The sequence below is a fragment of the Lissotriton helveticus genome, chromosome 11 (assembly GCF_964261635.1).
Source record: "Lissotriton helveticus chromosome 11, aLisHel1.1, whole genome shotgun sequence".
Classification (NCBI taxonomy): domain Eukaryota; kingdom Metazoa; phylum Chordata; class Amphibia; order Caudata; family Salamandridae; genus Lissotriton; species Lissotriton helveticus.
The window spans coordinates 159,263,035-159,279,644 of record NC_136072.1 but is presented as its reverse complement, the minus strand read 5'-3'; the positions used below and the strand labels follow the sequence as shown (position 1 = coordinate 159,279,644).

Below are 16,610 nucleotides of genomic sequence, written 5' to 3'. Positions count from 1 at the left end.
TTTTATCTTTGGGACTTTCTTTTTGTCCTTACAATGGATTCAAATACGTCCAAGCGAGAATTGACACCTTTAAATTCATCAGGAAATTGAAACTTCTTAAATTTCACACTACCAATAAAAAGAGTGAAAAAGCCAATAAGATCTTAAATGAATCCCAGAGTAACAGTAACTTCTCCATAGCTGACACTAGAGCGTTGAAAGTTGCTCATTCTTTGGTCAATGATGACAATGACCTCGCCATCAATACCCAGGAAGTTTTGGGTTCTATGGGTATCAGCAGTGGAAGTGCTGGGAACAGTCCTTTTGGTCCTAAATCAACTTTTGTCCCTGTGATGCCTAGGGATGCCATTGACATCTTTAGTGATAGAGTCATTGAGGACTTAAAAGAATTAAATCGGACGGTGGCTAAGAGTAACAAACAGAGGAGTTTCAGAGATCAGCAATATTCTCAACTGATTCGGAAAATCAAATCTAATGGCAATATTATTGTCAACAAAGCAGACAAAGGTGGAAATGTCGTTTTATGGCCACGTACTATGTATTTACAGGAGGCTGAAAGACAATTGAGTGACCCAGCTTGTTACAGGAAAGCCTCATTCAATGAACTGAATAAAGTAAAATCTGTGGTACACACTAATCTGGCATCTTGGAAAAGGGAAGGTTTGATTAGTAAAAAGGAATTTGACTTTCTTAAGAAGGACTTTCCCATTACTCCAACATTATATCTATTGCCAAAGATTCATAAAGGCATTTCGCCTGTGCCTGGGCGACCTATTATCTCTGCCCAGAATGGGCTTTTGGAACCCCTTTCCAAATATGTTGACTACTACCTTCATGAATATATGGAAGCTTTACCGAGCTATTTAAGGGACACTAGTGACTTCCTAGTAAAATTGAAAGAAGTTGTGTGGAAACCTAACTATTTGTTTCTTGTTATGGACATCACATCTCTTTATACCTCCATTAATCATGGTGATGGAATAAATGCAATAGAATATTTTATGTCTACAAGAGACATCAAGTATTATGAACACAGTAAAATGCTTATTTCCATGATCAATTTATGCCTTAACAATAATTTTTTCTTGTTTAACAATGAGATCTTCCAGCAGATGCGTGGCGTTGCCATGGGCGCGTGCTTCTCCCCCAGTTACGCGTGTTTACACGTGGGCTGGTGGGAGAGGCACGTCCTTGGTGGGCTTCGCAACTGTCTGGAGGAGGAGGAAACAGGCATTGTAAAGATGTGGCGGTTTATTGATGATGTTTTTATAGTTTGGCAGGGTTGTAAATCGTCAGCAGAGAATTTTGTCAGTAACATCAATGACAACTCTCTAAATCTTGAATTTACTGCTAACATCAGTGACACTAAGGTTAATTTCTTAGATGTTGAGGTTTACATCAAAGATCAGAACATCATGACTAGAATGCATAGAAAGTCCACTGCTGGTAATTCTATTTTACATGCACAGAGCAACCATCCTTATCACCTTATTAAAAGCATCCCTTACGGGGAGTTTTTAAGAATCAGACGCATATGTAACAATGAAATTGATCTCATCAACTGTCTTAATGGATCTTTTCAGAGATTCCTACATAGAGGCTATGATAAAAATACCCTTACTAGCTCTCTTAAACAGGTGATGTCTAAACACACAGAAGCAAATACAGAGGAGCTAACTGTAGACTCACCTAATGAGGTTACTGCTAAGACGGATAAACCCACTATTCGTCTTATCAATACATTTAACAACCAAGAAAAGAGAATTAAACAAATCATGAAGTCTAACTGGCCAATTTTAAAAACTGACATCATTTTAGGTCCTTTATTGGAAGATAGACCGAGTATCACCTTTCGTCGGGAACCCTCTATGAGGGATGCTTTAGTAAAAACTAGCCCTGAAACCATTGTTAAACCACATTGGTTTTCCAATAAAACTGGATTCAGAAAGTGTAGCTCCTGTAGGGCCTGTAAGTTTGGTGTCAACACCACAGATTTTGTTGAGGGCCTTACGGATGCTGTGATTAAAATCAACAATGTATACACATGTAAGACCGATTTCGCGGTGTATGTTTTAAAATGCACATGTGAGTTGTTATACGTAGGTAGTACTAAACTACAAGTATACAACCGCATATTGCAGCATCTCCGTGCAATAGTTAACTCTGACCCCAACTACCCTGTGGCTCGCCATTTTAAATTGGTCCATAACAACAATTTAAATGACTTACAGTACTTTGTTATTGATGCAGTGCCTCCTAATAAAAGAGGAGGAGACAGAGAAAGGAAACTAAGACAGTTGGAGAGCCAATACATACTCAGGCTGAATAGTAAGATCCCTAATGGTTTAAACATGGGGGAGGATCTGAACAACTTCCTGTGAAAATACTTTTTTATATGTTTTTTCAGTGTCATATGTTTTGATTCTTATATAGGTTTTATACCTTATTTTTTACATAAAAAGTTGTTTATCCTATGTTGAAGACAACTGTTAATTTTTTAAAGGATCAAACTCTGTGGTTTTTATCAATACATGACATTGAGGATTATATCTTCTGCAAAATATGTAGATGGGATAAGTATTAAGTCTAATCCAATATCTTACTTTTGAAATAGTTTTCGTCATATTATGTATTATGCACAGTAACTCTGCACTTTATCCTGCTGTTTAAAATATCTTGACTTCTTTTTTCCCCTTGAATATTTATGTAATTGCCGTACTTTGCACTTTTTTGCACTTTGCACTTTTTCCACTTTAAGAGACATCTTGCTACAGGTTTTGTTGCCTGAACACTGGGATGCTCTTTCCCAATTTTTGGGTAATTATACTTTGCACTTTTATTCATGCACTATTTTAGGATGTGGTTTCAACTTTTGTTACTGTTTTTTTTTAATATGGCCCTATTATCATATTCTATACCATTTTTGCATATGTGTAGTTTGTATTGGCGACATCTTTATATAGGCACTTGCCCTTAATTGTCAAGGATTTATATTTATATTCTTTATATATTGAGTCTATACTCGAGCTCTATATTTGATATTAATTTTCGTTTAGCCAAACATGCTCTAAATGGTAGTATTTTTTCTATATTGTTTGCAATATGGGAGGAGCCTATTGTGATTGTAACCAGTATTTAACCACATAACTCTCTGGTTTTGTCATGTGATCAAGTCCGGGTTCCCCGGACGAAACGCATCATGTTGCTGTCTCCATTCCTGGAATAAAGCACTTTACCTTTTGAAAATCCTCGTTTGTGGTCTGTGCCTGTTTCGTGCCTGTGCGGTGTTGCTGGCACTCAGGATTGTGGATTCATATATAAATATGCAGAATAAGGTGGCTGCCCATCTGTGGGCTTAAACATTTATGCTATTATGCTATCTTGTTTGTTGTTACTCAGTGGTATAAAAAACACACACTGTAAGATGGCCGCCGCTATTCCATGCATGGTGCGAGTCCCCTTGTCGATGTTTATGCCTTATTGAATGTGGGAGTGAACGATACAAAATAATGTTCAAAACAATGTCGGCAGTAAACACAGTGCATCACACACTGACGAAGGCAGACCGCCGAAACGCGTCTGTGTGCACCCCCCCGCTGAATAAAATCTGAGCGTGTTGAAGCCTCCATCTTCGAGTGCTGTTTGTTCTTTCTGCAAGTTTGAAAGGATTTGGAGCGTTATATATATATATATATATATATATATATATATCCTTTATCTTGGGAGAAAGGAAACAAATAATATATATATATATATATATATATATATATATATATATATATATATATATATATATATATATATATATATATATATATATATATATATATATATATATATAGATAGATAGATAGATAGATAGATAGATAGATAGATAGGCGATGGGGGCCTGCTTCTCTCCCAGTTATGCCTGTTTGCATATGGGATACTGGGAGGAGCAGGTCCTGTCGGCTAACTTCGCGGACACAATGGCCACCAAGGTTGTTCTATGGTTAAGGTACATAGATGACCTTTTCGTGATTTGGGACGGTTCCACACAAGAAGCCGAGGAGTTCATCAACAGTCTTAATGACAATTGTATGAATCTCGAATTCACTAGTCAGATCAGTGATACTTCAATCTGCTTCCTAGATGTGGAAATTTTTGTGAGTGGAGGGAAACTGGAAACCAAGCTATTTAGAAAAGCAACAGCAGGTAATAGCATCCTCCACTCTGGTAGCCATCACCCTGCCCACCTAATTAGGAGCATACCCTACGGCGAAATGCTGCGCATTAGACGCATTTGCAGCACTAATGCAGGTTGCTTAGCGGCGCAGCTAGAATGTGCTGTGAGATTCAGCCAGAGAGGTTACAGTAAGGCTGTGATAGATAGGGCCATGAATCGTGCAAATGCACAAGCAAGAACCTCACTATTAGCAATTACATCTTGCGATCTCACAGAATCTACGGGAACCACAACAAGTGCAGTGCAGTCAACCAACCGCAAAGAGGAAAATACAACTCGTTTGATTGTCACCTACAATAACCAGCACCGTACCATCAGGAACATCATTAAACGCAACTGGGCACTCATTACGAGTGACCCAGTATTAGGCAATCAGTTTAAGGGGGCCCCCATGATTGCCTATAAGCGAGCAAGAACACTTGGTAACTGCCTGGTATCTAGTAGTCCAGAAACAAGTGTAGAGACTCCATGGTTAGACAAGAGCAAGGGGTTGCGTTTCTGCGCTGTCCAACTTGCAAGGCTTGTAAGAATGGAGTCAGCAGGAAGGATTATGTTACGCCTTTTAACAAGATACCGACCACCATCAGGTATAAGCTGACCTGCCGCACCGAGTACGCGGTGTATGTGCTGGAATGTCCCTGTGGCCTACGCTATGTTGGTAGCACGAGGCCACAGGTGTACAAGCGTATACTCCAGCACTTAAGAGCCATCACCAACGGCGACACTGCGTACCCGGTAGCTAGGCACTTCGGCTTAGTACATAACAAAAAGGCCTCTGAAATGCGCTACTTTGTAATAGACACTGTTCCTCCTCAGAGAAGGGGTGGTGACCGTGATCTATTGCTGCGCAGACTAGAAACACAACATATTATCCTACTAGACACAAAGAGACCCAATGGATTAAACGCGGGAGAAGACTGCCACACTTATCTCTGAATATTCTAAACTATAATGGTGCGGAACAAACCTGAATGAACACAGTAGCTGCCTCAACCAAATATCACATTTTAAACTTACACTGATTTTCATATTATCACAGGGTTGCACGTAACAGCCCATGAGCCAAATGTCAGTTAACCATTAGTCACCTATAGGTTAAGTGGGCACACAAGTACATCTCACTAAGGGATTTATCCCCATGACATACGGTTACTCCATGCGAGAAGAAATTTAAATTTATATGGGGAGCCCTATATGAATCATCAAATGGAATGTTAACATAATTTTTATGGTTGTATTTATGATGAACTTAAAATACAAGTATATTTACATTTGTATGTACATATGTATATATTATTTTATATATTTATATATTTACACATATAATGCCTGGTGCGTACATTACGTATAGAGAATCCCTCCCCGATGCACTTTAGTTTTTCACATTGCGCAGCGTTGCATAAAGTTTTTAATTTTACTTGTTGCTGCCAGTAATGTAAATTGATGAATTTTAAATGAGTATGTACATATTTGTATTTATTTATTTTTAAACTCAGTGCACAAATATGATCTGAACAAATATCGTATCATATCTAAATATCTTCAACTGTGTAACCGAATTGCTATAATCATGCCCACTGGTGACAAAACTGTAATTATGCATTGATGCAGTTACTTTTCGTGACAGTATATTTTCTATATCTATGCATTTGGTAACGGGCCATTGGCTCTGAGCCCTTTAAATTGAGCACGCCTGCCTTGTATCATTGTCATGTGATCAAGGTGCTGTTTGCACCGAAACGCGTAATATGGCGGTATGGTGATGAGTAATTAAAAACCACTACTCACAACATTGGGTTTGCCTCGTCTGTTTTGCTGCTGTATGCTGCTGCTGGACGTCTCTATGCCGAATATATATATATATATGTATATATGTATATATATATATATATATATATATATTTTTTTTTATTGGTGGTCTGAGCTCTTTTCCTGCCGAGGTAACCGGGCTATTTTGAGAAGAGTTTTCCTGTATATATATATATATATATATATATATATATATATATATATATATATATATATATATCCTTTATCTTGGGCATATTCAGGAAAGTCTAATCATTGCGATTTTCAATGTAATATTCCTTTTTAGGTATTTGTCGTAATTCCTTCTGGTGAAGAAACAATCCTTTTTCTTTATATTGTTCTGCCCAGAGCAATTTGCGACTTGTAGTCCTTATTGTGTACGTGAGTTTATTTATATTTAGGCATTTCCTTTTGGATTCAGATTTTTGACTTGGGAAAGCATACACAATGCTAATACACCCTCGACTAACACCGCCTGTGTCCTGTATCCTTTCTACTAACTCCTCCTCCCTCTCAATAAGTTCAAAATCTGCGCCGGGTACTCACCTGCTCAGCTGCAACTCTCCAGAGTTGCAGCAGCTTGTCAGCGTCCTCTGGGGCAATCCACTATTCCTCCAGGCCCAACTCGACGTCCTCCTCCTCCAGACTGGGTCCATTATGATTCTCTGGGTCAGTGGCTTGCTCACCCGTCTCCCTTCGAAGTGGGCACTCCTTCCACTTGGCAGGATAATTCCAGGTAATTCTTCCTTTCTCAGATTTTGTTCCGTCCTCCCAGGATCTCGTGGCCGGGTTTCTTCTCCCCTTTTCCAGAGTTCGCACCTCCATTTTCTTTCCGCTGTCGCCTTTCCATTGGTTAGCTCCGCGGGTCTGTTTGAAAGAAACAAGTCTGTTTTACTGATACGTCAGTCTCTTTAACTTTCCTTTCTTTCTTTTCCCACGTATTACAGCATAGAGGGACTACAGCAAAAGGACAGCACAGCAGATAACCAGCAGGAGAATATCCCCAGGTATGTAAATCCTCACATCTTCATTTCCTTACTTTCTTGGTACCAAGAAAACTCTCATGGGGCTATCGGGATATGTAATGTGCATTGGTTTTCTGCTAAGTGCCCTTACGGTGGAGGGTTTAAAAGCAAAATAATTGAAGGGTCAAAAACCATGTAAGGACACTATCGTTTTTACTTTTATTTTGTGTCATCCACTCTAACAGGGCATGGTCAGTAAAGAGTGTAAGCTTGCGGCCCTCTAAATAATATTGTAATGTATTAATGGCCCAATAATGGGCAAAGCTTTTAGGCATAGGAATCTATGAAATGGCTGCAACCTTTTCAGGTTGTGGCCTTATTTGTCCACCTGCAATGAAATATCTCAAATATTTATCAGAATTAGCAGCTAATTAACTTGTTTTGGGATTAACTTTTAACCAGTAGGAGTTGAAGGTGTCTAAGACTGCCTCAGATGCTCTATCTTATTTTATTTATTTATTTATTTTGAGAGTTTTATATAGCGCTACTGGACCCGAGGGTATCAGAGCGCTTTACAAGGTCAATATAAATACATTTACAAGTTCACAGTGGGTATTAATCATGAATAATTCCCAAAAATATACATTCAACATGGAAAGGAGGTAACAAGATAAGATGTCATAGGTGAGTGCAGATAATGGCGGAGGATACGAGAGGGGAGGAGAGGTAAGGAATGAGGGAGGAAGGAGGGTAAAGAGAATAAGGGAAATATGGTGTTATGGACAGGAGGAGAGGAGGTTAGAGAGGTGGGAAAAGGGGTGGGGTGAGGTGAAAGCAGAGGGCCAGGAGTCGGGCAGCATTATAGTCAGCGACCTTACGTGCCCCAGTATTTGTCGAGAAGAAGTGATTTGAGCCTTTTTTTGAAGAGAGGGTAGGAGGGGTTGCAGCGGAGGTCTTCGGGGAGAGAGTTCCAGATCGTAGGGGCATTACCAGAGAATACACGGGATTGGGTTATTTTGTATTTGAGTTTCGGAGGGATTAGGACAAGGGAGTTCGTGCTCCTTAGGGACCTAGAGCACCCCGCTTTTTGTAGTTTGTCAGCCAGATAAGAAGGGGTGTTAAGGTGGAGGGCTTTGTATGTGATACAAGCAATCTTGTATGTGGATCTTCCTTCGATTGGGAGCCAGTTAAGGTTTTTAAGGACAGGAGAGATGTGGTCGAATTTTTTACAATCAGAGATAAGTCTGGCAGCGAGGTTGAGAACACATTTAATAGGTGCCAGGTGGATTTTCGGGGTGCCAGCGAGTGTTGCGCTACCATAATCAATTTTGGACAGGACAACTGATTGGACAACGATTCTAAAGTCCTCTGCAGGAATGAAGGGTTTAAGTTTTTTGAGGTGATGTAGGGTGAAAAGGGCACTTTTGCTAGCATTTTTAATGTGTAGGATGAGATTGAGGTTAAGATCGATACTGATGCCTAGGGATTTGACAGAGTTCGAGGTGGAGAGGGGGCAGTTAAGAGCTGTGATGTCATTGATCCAGAGTTGAATAGGGAGAGAGTTGTTCTTGGGACTGAATAAGATGATTTCAGTTTTTTTAGGGTTCAGTTTGAGATGATTGAGGTGGAACCAGGCTTGAACTTTATTCAGTGTGTCGTTGAGGTGGAGGATGTCATTATGGAATTTGATCTTGTAGTAAAGTTGGGTGTCATCGGCGTAGAGGTTATAGGATAATTTGGCTTGTTTTAGAATGAGGGTTAATGGTTCCATGAATAGGTTGAATAGTGTAGGGGAGAGGATTGAGCCTTGAGGGACTCCAAGTGAGACCGGTTGGGGTTTTGAGAGGAATTGATTGAGCTTAATTTGTTGGGATCTGTTTTGAAGGAAAGAGGAGAACCGTTTGAGTACGGTGCTCTTAAAACCAAATCGAATTTTAAGGGTGTTGAGGAGGGTAGAGTGGTGTACAGTATCGAACGCTGCCGAAAGGTCAAGGAGGATTAGCAGAGAAGATTCACCTCTGTCAAGAGACAGGTGAATATCGTCAGTAATGTTGAGCATGGCTGTTTCAGTGCTGCATCCTTTTCTGAAGCCTGATTGGAACATGTCAAGGAGATTGAAAGAGATAATATGGTTGTCAAGTTGGGAAAGGACACATTTTTCCAGGACTTTAGAGAGGAAGGGAAGGTTGGAGATGGGGCGTAGGTTGTTGAGGTCATTGGGGTCGGCAGAGGAGTTTTTGAGGATGGGGGAAATTTGACCTAATTGAAGAGAGGCCAGAACACAGCCAGTGGAGAGAGAGGAGTTGATGATGGTGCTCCAGATTGGGCCAATGATGTTTTTGAATTCTTGGACCAGGTGAGAGGGGAGAGGGTCTTTAGTGTGAGAGGACGGTTTGAGTTTGGAGATGAAATTGACGATAGCTGTTTCGGATACAGGGGAGAATTCGCTCCAGGAGGCATTGTTTTTAGTTTGGTGGTGTATGAGAGCGGGGCCTGGGAGGTGGGGTATAGAGTGTGGTTGGAGGGTGTCTTGAGACTGGGGAGAAGAGAGCGAGCTGGTGCTTTGCAAGTTAGGGGGGAGGTGGAGTTTGAGGGGAAGTTGAGGTGAAAGGGGGGGGCGGCAAAGGAAAGTTCAATTGCGTTGACTTTGTTGGAGAAGAAGCTTGCTATTTCTTCACATCTTTCAATAGTGGCTAGTAGTTTCGGGGGGCCAGAGGAGGTTTGTTTTTTAACAATGTTAAAGAGTTCTCTGGGGCGGTTTCTGGCATGAACAAGCTGCTTGTGAAGATAGGAAGCTTTTTCATTGAAGATGTGTTTTTTGTATTGTGCTCTAGCATTTCTCATAGGACCAAATTGTCAGTGGTGGGATGATTCCTCCAGGTACGCTCTGAGTGCCTGAGAGCTCGTCTTTCCATGTTAAGGTCCGAGTTAAACCAGGATTTTGGTGTGACTTTTTTTTCTTGTTTGAATTTTATAGGGGCGATTTGATCAAGGGCATCACAAATCGAATTGTTGTAGTGTTCAGTTAGGACGTCGGTGCTATGTGAGAGAGGGGGACAAGTAAGCGAGATTTAATGGTAGCTTCCAATTCGCCTGGGGGAATGAGGTGAAGTTTACGGGTAGGTTTCAAAGGTAAAATGCCTGTAGGGGTCGGGTGTATAATGGAGCCATTTAAGTCGAAGAGGATAAGGTGATGGTCAGACCAGTCTACTGGAAGGATCTTAGAGAGGGAGGTGTGATCCTTTTTAGTCAGGATAGCATCAAGGGTGGCACCTTTGTTGTGAGTTGGGGATTGGCAAAGTTGGATCAGGTCGGTAATGTCCATGATATCGTTAAACCGGGAGACCGCTGGGTCGTCATTTTTATTCCAGTGGATGTTGAAGTCTCCTAGAAAGACGTTTTTACAGTGGGATAGTGAAGCTAGCGTAATAAGGTTGGACATCTCTTCAGTAAAGGAGATAGAGTTTCCAGGAGAGTGGTAGATAGTATGGAGCCTAATGGTCTGGAAGCCTGGGGTATGAATATCTGTGCAGAGGTATTCGAATGTGGATGGGTCTTACAGTTGTATAAGGGAGATATTAAGGTTATCTCTGAAGATAATGGCAAGGCCCCCTCCCATTTGTTTAATTCTATCTTTTTCTAATGATGAGATAGCCAGGGGGAATCAGTAGATCTAGAATAGGAGTGGAATGGGGGTTTAACCAGGTTTCAGTAAGGAATGCTATATCTATGTTTTCACTAAGAATAGTTTCCGAGATCTCAGTTGCGTGGCAGGAGGCCGATCGGCAGTTAATCAGCATGCATGACAAGGGCGTGGGGTCGAGTAATTGAGATGAGTGACAGGGGGGTAAAGGTATTAGTTGTTGTGGGAGTCTGGGTGATGTAGGAAGAAGGGGTAGTCTGCTGGTACCCAGGAGAACAGGGATAGTGGACTGAAGGCTAGGGGGAGTAAAAGGGTGGGATTCTTGGGGAGATGTCTATCTATCTGTTGGCTGCAAGTATGGCTGTATATAATGATATCAATATACGCCGCGGAATCATAGCATGGGGTAGTAGAACACTGTTCATAAGTCATTGGGGCGTGGCAGGAGCGCCATGCAGCCAGAGGGCAATACATTAACATGGTACAGGCCTTCTGGGGTTGAAAAAGCAGTTTGTCTTTGTGTGAGTTCGGAGGGGCACCTGCTAATACCCTTTACATAAATTGAGGGTTCTGCTTTATTGAGCTTCTCCCAACTGTTCCATGATTTCATCGCCCTAGGAAGGGGGATCTGTTTCGAATTGTGAGATTTTTCTTCTCTGAAATCTATGCAGAACCAGACAGAGCCATCCAGTTTTGGCACTAACACAATCAGGGAACGCCACTCACTGGTGGAAGGCTCGGTAACCCCCATGTGTATGTAACATTTGATGTACTTCTGTTTTTATAACTTTTCTTTGACCTTCCGGTATACAGTAGGGTTTTAGTCATACTGTTTTCACAGGGGGGCGGATAGCATGTTCAACTGCATTGGTCCTACTTGGCGCAATAGAGAAGACCTCGTCACAGGGTTGTATGTGCTTTATCAATTCTTGTGTCAGGGAGGGGGTTAAATCTGAATCTATACTATGTAGGAAAAGAGGTTCATTTTTAACTCGTACTCCTGTCAGCACTGGTAGGGGGCCTTCCCATTTCTTGAGGGGATTGTTATGATGTTTTTGGAAGGTTTTTCTAAAGGAATCTAGTGCAGTTTAATAGGTGATGGGGGTCACTTTAGCTAACACTTTGTGAGGTCCCTGGCACATACCCAGTACATTATGATCTGAGGATGGAATCATAATCTAAACATAATCTCCCACATTCAACTCCCTCTTCTTTGCTTTTTTGTCCTATTGTCCTTTTTATTGAATTTGGGTATGTTCCAGGTGTTTCCTTCACCATAATCTGTATTTGACCTGGATGTGTCTGCAGCCTTGCTACATACTGGGACAAAAGTTAAGTGCCATCCCCTTCATTCTCTTTCACCATGTCTAACAGAGAGCTAGGTTGGCAACCTGTAATCCTCTGGACTTTGCTCTTTATGGCAAACAAGGCCAAGGGTAGCATATCTTCCCAATGTCTCGTTTCAGAGTTCAGTTCGTTTTGTTTAAGTGTTTTTCAAGGTGGCATTAGATCGCTCAACCAAACAGTCAGTTTGGGGGTGATAGGCAGCTATTCATATATGAGTACCATCCAGCACGTGACAGACTTGGCTCATGATTTTGGAAACAAAGGGGTCCCTTGATCTGTCATCATTTCCTTTGGACAACCCACCCCAGCGAACACGTCGATCATGGCTTTGGCCACATTCATAGTATTGAGATTGCGCAGAGCATTTGCTTCAGGAAACAGTGTGGCATAGGCAACAAGTACTAACACATAACAATATCCACTCCTAGAGGGTAAGAGAAGGCCTAGTATGTCCATCCCCAATCGGGTGAAGGGTACATCTGTTATGGGCAATGGTATCATGTGTACTCTGGGTGGTTTATATCCGCGAAACTTTGGAAGGTAGGGCATTCTTTGCAGTGTTTTTGCACTTGTTGAAATACACCTGGCCAGTAGAATTTATCTAAAATGGCCCGCTTGTTTTCTTTCCTCCCAAAATAACCTCCCAGAAGTTGACTGTGGGCCAAGAACAGGACCTTATCCTGAAAAGGGGTGGGGATCAATAATTGGGTAGGATCCTTGGGGCCACCTTTTCTGTACAACAACCCATTGTGCACATAGATTTGGGGACTTACTATTGTCGGGTGTTCCTGGCCGACTGCTACACGCCAGGCCTTGTAGAATGAGGGATCCTCCTGTTAAGCTGCCCTGAAATTGCGGTCATTATCCCAGATAATATCCTCCACCTGGGTAGAAGAAACCCTTAAAGGGATTTGTCCTTAATCCTCCCTTTGCTGTTTTCTACTTTTTCTCTGCTTGGCAGGTTGCCATTCGTGGTTGTCCACTTGAGAGAAATGAGCGATAGTAGTTGAGCGATAGTAGTCGACCAATCATCTCCCTCCTTGCAGGTATCTTGCACCAAGGAATTGAGATGAGGATAATGGTTACCTGTGATCATAGGTTGTGATAGTTTGGGAATGAGACCTGCTTTGAGGGTAACAGCTGGTAGATCTTTGTGTTGTAGACGTTTTTCTGCTACGGGGTTTCCTTCACTCTCCCCATGTGCACAGTAAGGGCCCGATGTAGGTAGCCAAATACCGGTCGGTAACGGCCGAAATTCGGTAATTTCGGCCTTTACAGACCGGTATAAGTGCATCGAGATGTATGTCACCAAAAACGTACCGAATCAGTAAATACCAGTCGGTAAAACACAGAATCGGTATCACACGATTCGGAATTTACCGGATTCATATTTTCCGAGTCGGTAAATAAGAAATGGAAATTTACCGAATCGGAAAATACCGAATTCATATTTACCGAGTCGGTAAATAGGAAATGGTTAAAAAGGCCAGTTGAGATGTAGCAAAGTCCGAAAATACCGAATTTCATGAAATTCGGTATTTAAGAGTCGGTATTTACCATGGATTGGAAGCAGGTGGAAACCAGGAACAGGATATATAAGAAGGTCCCAAAATGCAACTGTGCAACCACAATGGCGGCTTTCGACGTTATTGCAAGGCGGCTACGGATACAGGCAGCAGGAGAGAGGGTCTGGCTAAGGGAGGAGCAGGTGTATAGGCAGAGGATCACCCTCTTCCAACTCACTGAAGCAGAGATCCTGCAAAGGTACCGACTCCACCCCAGAACCATCCTGGACTTGATCAGGGACCTCCAGCCATATCTGGAACACCCAACCCCAAGAGCACACGCCATCCCACCCCATGTTCAGGTGCTGTGCTGCCTACACCTTCTTGCCTCTGGGAGCTACCAGCACGTGATAGCCACAGTAGGTGGGGTGTCCCAGAGCTGCCTGTCACGGTTTTTCTGAAAATTCCTTGACGCCATGATGCAGAGGATGGAACACTGCATTGAGTTCCCTGAGACACCTGCAGAACTAGCAAGGACAAAAACCGATATCTATCACCTTGCACAGTTCCCGCACATCATCGGCTGTATCGATGGGACGCACATCCCACTATGCCCACCTGCAGCAACTGAACACATATACAGAAACCGGAAGTCCACACATTCTATCAATGTGCAGGTGATCTGCAACGCTGGCAACATGATAACGGACATTGTAGCCAAATATCCTGGGAGTACCCACGACTCCTACATATTCACCAACAGTGGGATCTACAGACGCCTTGTGGCTGGTGATTTTGGTGATGGATACCTGCTGGGTAAGTATGTGTGAGACACCCTGATAGTCCATGCAGAAGGAGCAATCATGAGTATGTGACTAATCAAAAATTCATTTTCCACCCAGGTGACAGTGCATATGCCCTGCGGTCATTTGTGCTCACCCTACTACCTGAACCCATCCACCAGGAGCGAAAGGCGTTATAACGTGGCACACAGAACAACACGTTGCGTGGTGGAACGTACTTTTGGACTGCTGAAAAGTAGATTTAGGTGCCTCCATAAGAGTGGAGGTGCACGGCAATACACGCCAATTATCTGTTGCAAGATTATTGCGACCTGCGCCATGCTGCACAATCTTGCCACCAAGGAGGGCACAGAGATTGAACTAACATATCATGAGGACATAGATGATGGGACAGTACAAGCAGATCACAATGCAGCAGGAGCAGCACCAGCAACAGATGGTCGACTGCGACGCGCAGAAATCACGAACAGATACTTTTAATAGAGTGATGACACACAGGCATGTCCATTTTTTTAAAACACTCACTTTAATATGCACTACTGCACTATCCAAAAGCACATATATCAAATTAAATGCACTTTGCACACTGGTTGGCCAAAGTTCACTTCACTGTGACCTGTCCTGTGTTCATTATGTTTCTCAATGTTTGCGCTTACGCATGATGTTTTGGGAGCCACGGGGCTGGGGGTCTACCTGCGCAGTCGTGCCGGTGTCATCAGCATGGAGTCTGCTGCTCCGACGAATGTCCTGTACAGGCGTGCTGGACCCACTCCTGCTTGTTGACTCCTCGGTGTCCCCAACACACGTGTTACCACGTGTGGCTGTCTGCTGTGTCAGCAGCACCTCCATTGCAGAGGTCACCCTCCCCATCCCCCTGGACAAGTCACTGCAGCAGTGTACAATGTCAGTCTGCATGTTTACAGAGCGGCGGCACAGCAGTGTGGTAGAAGTTGCCAACCGGTTAATAGGCTGATTCAGCAGCCTGACCTCGCGCCTATACATGCGCGTCTCTTGGTGGTCACTTTCAAGCCTGTCACAGAGGGAGCCCATGCGCACACCCATGTCACTCACACCCTCTGCCATGGACTCCATTCCTTTGCCCATTGACTCCATTCCTTTGCCCATGGCCTCCATTCCCTTTGCCATGGCACCTATCCCCCGATCGATGTCTGACATCCTGCTGTTCAGGATGTGCACCTGTCTGTGCACTGCCATGATACCTTTGGCCTGCATGCGCTGGACCTTAACCATTGTAGCTTCCAGCCCAGCAAAGACCCCCTGTGCATTCTGCCCCTCATCCTGCTCACGTGCCCTACGGCCACGGTCACTTGCACGGCCAGATCCTATTGACCCATGTTGGCCTGCGTCGCCAGCCAGTGGTGGTGTGCTAGGTCTGGGAGCCTCGACCACTTCCTCATCGGAGCTCTCCAGGATCCTTAATGGTGGTACGTCCTGCCTCCTTGGCCTCACATGCACAGGGGACCCTGGGTGTTGTGGCATCTGCAGGTGCTGGCGGAGTCTGTGTCTCGAACAGCAGGGGCGACAGTGGCTGTGCAGTGGTGTCTTGCTCCATTGCTGTGGGTGCGTGGGTTGTGGTTGTATCCTCAGGGACAGTGCTATGTCCAGCTGTGTCTGTGGCCTTCTCCCTCGCAGCCGTTGTTGTTGCACTAGACTCCCCTCCCTGCGCTGCTCTGCGCGATGACTCTCCTGTGGACAGACATGGACAATGATCAGCTGTGTGTTTTCCCAACACAGATTCCTAACACACATTTTCATATGCCTAAACTGTTTGTGTATGGGGAGTGTGGCATGGCATGCAGGGTTCGGTGTTGGCAGCTTTGATGTATGTACCTATGACTACGACTACCATGATGCATTGCTGGTGACTACTGTCATGTGTTGTTGCAGGGTTTCTGTACTCACACAGAACTGTGCACAGAGGAGTGGAACCTCGGCAAATTAGGGTGTCCCAAAACTTACCTTAGCAACCAACTCACCCCTTACCGAGCTAGCTACAGTGTCTCATTGGACATATCAAACACCCAATGTTTAGACAAACCAGAACATGAACTTACAGTACCTCAGGGTACGTGGGACTCATGAACACTCTTTCGTTATATTATCATTACAAACCAGAACATGGAGTAAAGAAGACACATGTGCATTTGAAATGTTTATTTACTAATGCCGTCTTCTCAGGCGCAGTATCTTTGATAATACAAGTATACTTATTATCAGTAGCGAAATTATCAGCATAGTTACTAAGACATAAAAAGCGAATGGTGACAGCATGTTAACATGCTGTAATGAATA

The 16,610-nt window shown here is 43.2% G+C and overlaps 1 protein-coding gene across 7 annotated transcripts in view; it reads left to right on the top strand.

Moving 5' to 3' along the window:
• LRRC34 (leucine rich repeat containing 34) overlaps positions 1–16,610 on the top strand; it is a 431,531-nt gene that overhangs the window by 119,753 nt on the left and 295,168 nt on the right. For 6 of the 7 annotated variants that reach the window (XM_078666059.1, XM_078666064.1, XM_078666062.1 and 3 more), the window contains exon 7: positions 6,982–7,041. The exons of the other annotated variant lie outside the window; for it this stretch is intronic. In XM_078666059.1, coding sequence (XP_078522185.1) covers positions 6,982–7,041 — 60 coding nt within the window. The remainder of the gene's footprint in view (positions 1–6,981; positions 7,042–16,610) is intronic. 7 annotated transcript variants of the gene reach the window in all.